At 35.7% G+C, this 9,444-nt stretch overlaps 1 protein-coding gene across 1 annotated transcript in view; it reads left to right on the forward strand.

Annotated features, from left to right (window-relative positions):
* LOC107619775 overlaps window positions 1–1,530 on the forward strand; it is a 3,610-nt gene extending 2,080 nt beyond the window's left edge. The window contains exon 2 of the mRNA XM_016322066.2: window positions 971–1,530. Coding sequence (XP_016177552.1) covers window positions 971–1,287 — 317 coding nt within the window. The 3' untranslated portion in view covers window positions 1,288–1,530. The remainder of the gene's footprint in view (window positions 1–970) is intronic.

A 9,444-nucleotide genomic window follows, 5' to 3' on the forward strand; every position in this document is an offset into this window, starting at 1 on the left:
ATTTTAATGTGAGTTATCAAATATAGATATTATTATTTTTAAAAAGATATTCTTTTAAAATTAATTTTTATAAGTTATTTTTAAAAAATAAAGCTTTAATATGCACCTTGCATATATATTTACATTTTATACGTCGTATGTCTATTTGTATTTTCGTTTTCCTTTATATTTACTGAATGCTACATTTTGCCAACTATGTTATGTCTACCATGTTTAATAACGAAAAATGATATTGCACTCAATCTCAAATTAATTAAATAATAGCGTGCCAAGATATATCATCAAATATAGGGATATATAATCTTTAAAATTGAGAAGCTTTCATCTCGATCTTCATAAGATAATCATACATGCCAGCAGTAAGTAAAATATATAATTAAAAAAGATAATTCGTCAAAGACATACAATGGATAAAAAATAATAATATATGAACAACAACACATGCATGTTTTGCATTGAGGAGAAAAGAACACCTTCGGCTATATATTTGATTTTGATCAATGTCATGGACCCATAGCACATTATTATATTGTTGAATATATATAAAATATGAATTATCATATATTAATACCTCATAAAAGAGGTCAAAATCAAGTTATATATTGCAAGCCAGCCATATGACTTTTAAGTTGACAAGGATGGTAATAGCTGATAATAAGGCTCCTAAAATTTTTTTTAAAAATAATTTAATATTTAATCTGATTAAATAATAATCAAAATTAATAAATATTACTTGCTCCAAAAATTTCTCATTTTTCAATACTTCAGTGGTTCACTAATCTTGTACGGACATGGTATCATCTTTCTCACCCATAACTCAATTTGATATTTTGATTGAATTATTTAATATAATGTGTATTTATTCATACTTTGGCGATCACCTGTATAACTTTACACGAAAACATACATCTTTAAGTAAGTAGATATCTATAATTTTTTAATGCTAATTGTAAGATTCATATATATGCAGGGGCTTCTGTGGCTGTGAACTGCCACAGCAATGGGAGGAAGCGGAGAGGCAGAACGGCGGCGGTAGCAATAGGCGTGACGGATGAGTTTGGAGATTTCATGGTGGAGCTGCCTTCCTACTTGCACGCAATTCCTAACTTGGAAAAGATATGTAGAGTGAAAATAAATGAGATTCCAAAGGGATCAATGTGTGGTGTGATGAACAAGAGACAGAAGAAGAAGCAGCAACTCAGCCTCACTTCCTTTGGGAATGGCATCCGTACCTACTCTGCCGGAGACATTAGGCTCCATCATGCACCATTCAAACACAGCAATTGAAGCCTTCGTTATTACTTACTTATATTATAATCATTCACATTTATTATTTGTATTGTTATATTAGTAACTAGAAAGCTAAGAGAGAGCACCCTATAGGATGGCGCTTTAGTCACAGTTATTGGGTTGCATTGCTTGTCTTTTACAAAACCCTCCCATACATGGTACAAAAATGGCACCCTTCTTCTTCTTCTTCTTCTTGTATTTGTAAAATATATATACGTGCCTGCCTCATATTTGAGATTTTTTTTTAAAAATATTTTGGTCTTGAAGAAAATTATAGTGTCCTAAAATTGTTCAACAAAGATAAACTAGTTAATGGAGTATTCACCTTAATGAAGCAACAAGAAGTTCAACTAACATTATTACGGCAGAGCACAGCTCAACCAATTAAAAAAAAACTAACAACTGAAAAGTCAGAGAGATTTTTCAAAGTCTTATAGTCAGCAACAGATCAGAGACACTTTACTATAATATATAGGTATGTTAGTCTATATTTCACTTGTTAAAATCAAATATAAAAGAATAGATCCCACCTCAATCAACTCAGATTTCGATAAATTCGACAAGATTTTTGTAAACATTGAAGAATTCTGTGTTATATAATAGTCATATATCATAGTAAGGTGGGTTACAAATACTTTTAAGGAGTATTTATTTTTAGATATTGAAATTAAAATTGGTGGTTTGAAACAAGTTTTAATATCGATACACAAATTTTAATTTTTTTATTACCCTCCAAAAAATGAAGATAGAGTCAAATCTAACTCTCAATCTTTATATTTATTTTAAACTAAATATGATACTTAGACATAACTCAGTCTAATACATTTTACACCAAACACACTATAGAAACTTAATTCAGTTTTAGTCTCACAATCTCTATCTTCTGATCTCCGTCTCTCACTTTCAATCTCTCTTCTAAACGCAGTTTTATATCATACTTGTTAATTAATCCAATTATTCTGCTGATTATGCTTTGCATTATTTGATTACTTGAAAAAAGATTGTAACTAAGTAAGGTCAACATATGAGAGAGATAAATGAGCGAGGTTACTTTATAAATTAATTTTTTTTTCAAAAGACAATGTCATATATTATTTTATTACTAAAATAATTGAAATGTCCAAATTGGACTTACAATCAGAATTTGGAGATCTCTCATAGATTGTTTAGCAATAGTGAAAAGCAACAATAGCGTAGCATTGGAATAATTGAAAGGGGAACAAAAAATTAAAGAAGATCTTTTAAAGATTAGGGCTCAAAACTCCTCTGTGGGTGGCATTGAAGTTCGTTGCATAGTTTCACTACCGATTCCACCACTGCAGTGGCTGGGTTGTTGGTTTGTTCAAAGACTCTCAGGTTCCTGCTTTTCCAGACACTCCAATAGGTGATAGCCAGAATAATAAGCTCAAATTCGCTATGGTATTGTTGTGCTATCTTTTCTTTCATTTGTGTCCACCATTCCCGGAAGGTCGTCATTCTTTGCAGCGGTAATAAGTAGTTAATAGGCGTTCTCTTCCACACTTCTTGAGCCTCGGTATAGTAGATTAGGCAGTGGGGGCACTCCCTCGATGTGTCTGGAAACCTGCGGTGGATATTTTGTAGAACTGGGAGGCGGTCATGCAGCGGCTTCCAGAGAAAAATCTTTCTCTTGTGAGGGATTAGGAGTTTCCATAGTCCTTTCCACATGGATCTTTGTCTGAAGTAGTCTAGGCAGCTTTCGATTAGGCTGTGGAAGAAATAATAGGCGACTTTGTACCCTGATGCAACAGAATATTGGTGCGTATTACATAGAGCCCAGTGTAGCTTGTCTTCATTTTTCTCCAATTGGATTGTTAGTATTCGATTACTGATGTCCACAGGAAAAATCTCTTGGATGAGTTGTTGGTTCCAACTTTTATGATCTTAGTTTATTAAATCCTTCACTTTGAACACTAGTAATGTTGTGTTTTGTAGGTACACTGCCAGAGGTAATATACAGGGGTATGGTAGAGGAAGCCATGGCTCGCCAACAATCTGGATGTCCTCTCCAGTGCCAATTCTCCATTGCAACCCTTTCTCCACCACTTTTTTGCCTTCGATGACACTTCTTCATCCCCAAGAAGGTAATACTCCAACATCTACTTTCATTACATCAGAGTATTTAAAGTACCTACTTTTGAGGATTCTAGCTAGGAGTGAATTAGGATGAGTAATTAATCGCCAGCATTGTTTTCATAGGAGAGCAAGATTTTGGGCTCTGAGGTCTTTTAGTACCAGTCCTCCCTCACTCTTAGGTCATGTCATAATATCCCAACTAACCCATTGCAACTTACATTCTTCCCCCTTTTGACCCCACCAAAATTGAGCTAGGATATAATGAATCTCCATAATCAGAGAATCCGACAATCGAAAATAGGACAGAGAATAAATTGGTATAGCCTCTCCTATAGCCTTAATTAAAACATGTCTTCCACCCGCCAAGAGGAGGTTGCGCTTCCAATGCTGGGTTTTTTTCCGAACTTTTTCTTTAATCAAGTTGAATGTAGACCACTTGGATTTATTAACCACAGCTGGAAGCCCAAGATATTTATTTTGCGTCCCAATGTGGTCAATCTGGAGAGCATTAGCCAGCTGGCACCGAGTCTCCATTGGGGTGTTGTGACTGAAAAAGATTGCTAACTTACTCAAGTTGACCTGCTGGCTGCTGCAACTTCGGTAATGCTCCAAAATATCCAAAATTCTCTCAGAGTTTGGAATTGTAGCCTTGCTAAAGAGTAACGAATCGTCTACGAATAATAAATGGCTGACGCGAGGGCACCTCCTGTTAATTTGAACTCCTTGAATTAGTCTATTTTGCTCCGCCTTGTGTAGCGTAAAGGATAATCCTTTAGCGCAAAAAAGAAATAGGTATGGCAATAGAGGATCTCCTTGTCGGATACCTCTATTTGGTTTGAAATAACCAAAATGTTGACCTTCCACATTAATGGAATAAGAAACAGTAGTGACTAACTCCCAGATCCATCATATCCATCTCTCTTCAAAGCCCAGTTTTTCCATGATGAACCACAAATAGGCCCACTCAACTCTATCATAAGTCTTACTCATGTCCAGCTTAACCGCCATTTCATACTCAAGCCCTTGCCTCTTATTCTTAAGATAATGCATGTACTCATGAGCAATAAGGATATTATCCGAAATAAGCCTCCCTTTAATGAATTCACTCTGAGACTGACTAATCAAGCTGTTCATAGTAGGTTGGAGTTTGTGAACAATTACCTTTGACACGATTTTATAGATAACCATGGATAGACTGATAGGTTGAATTTTAAGTCATACTGCTAGCATCTAGAACCTTCAGAATAAGGCATATCCGAGTGTGGTTAAATCTCTTAAGAATCCTCCCCCTGTGAAGAAACTCTGCACAGCTCGACAGACATCTTCATTAACAATATCCTAGTAAGATTGAAAGAATTTCTCCGTCATGCTATCTTCACCTAGGACACTCTGAGGGTGGATGCTGAATGTTGCTCTCTTGACTTCCTCCCTAGAAACTGGTCTACAGAGCCGTCGTTTCATGGCAGCTGTGACCTTAGGCTCAAAATCAGTAAAGAATGGTGTTGGATCTATATGGCAAGTGGAGGTGAATACATATTCTTGAAATATTGTTCAGCCACTTTTGCAATGTCAGTGTTTGTGGTCGCAACATCCCCATTCTCACCAAACAATCTCCATATACGATTCCGGCGAGCTCGAGTCTTAAACTTCTGGTGAAAAAATTTCGTGTTTTGATCCCCTGCCTGAAGCCATTCAACTTTAGACTTTTTCTTCCAATACATTTCCTCATCGTGGTAAGCTATCTCCAAACTACGCTCTAACTCGACCATCTCCTCACCACTGTGTGTCTCTATGGCTCGCGAACCCTCAATTTACTGAAGAAGCTCATCAATTTTCACTTTAGAATTTGACCTGCTCCTGGTATGCCATGCTACGAGCCTGTGCCTGCATTTCTTGACTTTTTGGGCCAAGCCATATATAGATGAACCCCCACTTCGTCTTTCCACGTATCCTGAATAATATTCCTAACATCCAAAACCATACACCATCGCTCATGGATTTGAATCGTCGTTTAGACTGTTCATACCTCGGGTTTGTGTCTAGGAGTAGTGGTGCATGATCCAAACCAGATTCAGAAAGTCTCAGAACAGTTGAGTTTTGGTATTTCTGCAACCACCCACTTCCAGCGAGCACTCTATCAAGTCTCTCCTGGATAAGGTCTCATCTTGTTCTTCTGTTTGTCCATGTAAACGGCCTACCAATCATACCAATGTCCACCAGTTCACAGTCATTAAGGAAGTTATTAAAACATGCCATGGAAGCTGGGGATTTCTCATTTCCGCCCTCTTTTTCACGCTGGTTTGTGATGGCATTGAAGTCTCCGATGATTGCAACTTCCCCATGAACATGATGCAATATTAATGATAACTCCACAAACTGCTGTGATCGAATATGGTCGTTAATACTTAAATGAACGCCAAGCAAACACCAATAATGATTTGTAACCTCATCTTTAACGGTGACAGCAATGAAAAAATGAGTAGAATTGATAACCGTTACCTCCAAACCTTCCTTCCATGCTATTACCAATCCTCCTGCTGTTCCTTCCGAGTTGACTAGACTCCAGTCTTTGAATCCACATCCTCTCAACTTTTTGCTCCACACTTCGAGAAGGAATTTTTGTCTTGCACAAAAATACAATCTCGGGGGAGTGAGATCGAATGATCCCTTTAAGATTGTGGATTGTCAGGGGTCTCTCCAAACCCCGACAGTTTCACATTAGGATTTTCATAGCTTCTCGGGTGCCATTTTGAGGCTGGCATCCCCCACCTTTGCATTCTCTATGAGCATGTCCTTTATACATATTCGCTTATGGCTCCCATCATTTTCTTTCCTTTCCAGATTCTGTTTACCTCCAATGATCGGTATTACTTCGCTGTTGCCCTGACGGGCCTTTTGTTTCAATTTCATTGGCTTCTTTGGTTCTGCCATTTGAACAGGGAAATTTGGGCTCCTTAGTTCCATGTTTGTAGCAGAGGTAATGTCTTCAAGAACCAGTGGATCCACGCGTACGCTCTCCACTATAGTCTCTCGGTTGCCCCTAATTTCTCCCATTAGATTAGTGCTGCTACTTGTATTAAGACTACTGCTTTGCTGCTCCTGGTTATTAACTTCAAGTTTTGCAAAGCCATCAAGTAGCCATGATGGGACTGGTTTCTTTGCTAGTTTTGGTGCTGAATGCATATGTTGTTTATCATTGCCCTGATGATCTTTCTCCCGTACATTCACCATTCTTCCAACTTGATCAGCTTTCAACCATTCTCCCACCAAGTCTTGGTTCAATTTGTTTGTGGCTGCATCCTCTAATAGAATATTGCACACCTTCATACTATGCCCAATGTGGGCACAGTACGTACAAAAGATCCCGATGCGTTCATACCTCAGCCCCACCTCCACCAGTCATTGGTTTGACCATTTCATCCTGAGACTATCCTTCACTGCCTTATCCCCATCAAGCATGATTTTAGCTTTAAGTATCCGAGATTCTTTACCTCTGACTTCAAACATTCCTATCTCCATGAGTTCTCCCAATTTTTCTCCAAGTTTTCGCCCAGCTTCCAATGTCTTATAGCATTCAGGAACACCCCAAAATTTTACCCAAATGAAAAATTTTGAATCTGTATTATCTTCAGAATTTCTTGTGTCAGTCCATTATCACACATGGAGGATGTAATTCTTGAATATCCAGGGGGATCCTTTCTCAATACGCCGCATATCTTTCTCTTCATCAAAGAAGAACTGAAACTGGTTATTTCCCTGATTGACTACTCTGAACCCTGTTGGTTTATCCCAGATTGCGGACAGAGCATTCTCCATAGTACCTGCCGAGAATTTTTGTGCCGAAAAAATTCGACCTATTAAGCTCTTTGTGCATGCCTTTACACCATAAGAGATATCCGTCTCTTCTAGCACTACGATATCTACCTCATCTCCTCCACTGTCATTGTTCTCTACATCAGGGTCTCTTCGCAGGTCATCCATGTTGCATATCAATGATTGGTGATTGACTTGGTGTGAATTTGTCGTGTAGCAGTAATTCTAAGAGGTGCAATATAACCCTAGCAGAGCATCTTCTTTATAAATTACATTACATTATTTTTATGTCATAAATATCAAATAAATGGACAAAAGTATATATGAAAGATTTTAAGATGGACAAATATACATTCTAATCAATCAAAATACTCAATATACTGCCCAAAAAATTGGTAACAATGGACAAAAGTGACACATCATTAGTGAAGTTCTATTTCTATTAAGTTTAGTGCCTACGTGACTGTGTAGCGTGACAAAATAGACTCTTTAGTGAGTTTTATGTGAAAATAACCAAATTTAACAAATTAAATAAAATTCTAAATAAAATTGGGTGCCCTAATTATATACATCACTTTAACAACTTATACAAACTCATCAAACCCAACATTCCAAATCAATGTACAAACTAATTATCAATGTCTTTTGGTTACTAATTTCTAAATTTATTCTAACAATCAACTTCAACATCACCTTTATATTGGTGTCATTCCTATTCCTCTCTTCATTGATATTTGCATTGTCTTTCTGTAGAGAATGAATCAGCATCAACCAAAATTTTTATTAACAATGAAGCACAACAATTAGTGTATATATATATCTTATAATGCGAGTATCGTAAGAACCATCTATCTGAATTTTTAACTGTTCGTGACTTTAGTAGTATATCATATATGTCATGGTAACATTTATCACTATTAAAAGGATGTTTCTTTTTGTTCTACTCACATATTAGTTTTTATTTAATTTTTAAATTTGGACTGAGTTTCATCTCTAATCTCTCGATTTTGCAAACCACTACAATTGGAATAAGAGATAGAGTTCATTTAGAAATTGGAATACCCAATTTTATTTGGAACTTTTTTTTTTTTTTCAATTTGTTAAATGAGATTATTTTCACTTGAACCTCACTAAAGATCCATTTTGTCACCTACTCATCCTATCTAGTTTGGTAGACACTAAATTTAACGACAAGGAGCCCACTAATAATATGTTATTTTTTTTCTATCCTTACTCATCGGTTGGGAATACAATAAATATTTCTATTGATTAGAATGTATATTTGTCTATCTTAAAGTTTCATGTATTTTTTTATCGCTCTATAAATACCATAAGATTAGGACAATTTCCTTTATTGTAGAAATCCTTGTGCAATACAATGGATGTGCATACCGGGTAAAAAAAATTTAATATGAATTTAAAATTGATATATTTTTACTAAAATGGATCTGTTAAGTGAAATATCTGCATATGATATATTTCTTTTCGCAACTTGCAAACATAGCTAACACAATTCGCAGATGGTGAAAAGTAACTATTGATCTAGAAGTTTTTTTTTTTTTCAAATTGTGAAAAGTATAATTATTTTTTTAAACCCATTTTACAAATTGAGAAAAACTTTCTATCAGTTCGTTTTTCAACAAATGGCAAAAAAACTGCTGCTAGGACAGACACATATCTCCTACCAATGGCCAATATTAGTGGATTATATCAATTTCGTTTCTATATAGAAATTGATTTCTGGACAGTTTCCGTCCGTGAAGCGATTTATTTGAAGAAGAATGTCATGTGAGGTGACGTTGCGATCAATTAAGAGTCAATAAAGTAAGCATATTTGCATAAAAAAGTAATGAAACAAAGGAAGCAAGGAAGAAAGCATGGATCTATAAGCATAGCCCAATATAGATCCAATCATCATCCCATGGACCTACAGGATTTGGATTCTGGACTGCTGCCTCGCCCCATGAATATAGCCTTTTCTAAATTGAGGACAACACATCTTATTAACCCCTTTTATTCATGTCCAAAAAAACACCTTTTATTTTTTATTTTATTTCACATTAGAACGAAGAATAAGTAAAGTTGATCATTTATATATTTTGGTGATGAATACAATACAACACTAGAGATAGATCTTTCTTCTTCAAAAGAATATGTATAATCTTACCCAAAAAAAAAAGAATATGTATAATCAAAATAACGATTCAAGTATAAAGATGGAAATTTAAATTAAAATAAATAACGTTG

This window comes from Arachis ipaensis, chromosome B01, assembly GCF_000816755.2.
Source record: "Arachis ipaensis cultivar K30076 chromosome B01, Araip1.1, whole genome shotgun sequence".
NCBI classification, from domain to species: Eukaryota; Viridiplantae; Streptophyta; class Magnoliopsida; order Fabales; family Fabaceae; genus Arachis; species Arachis ipaensis.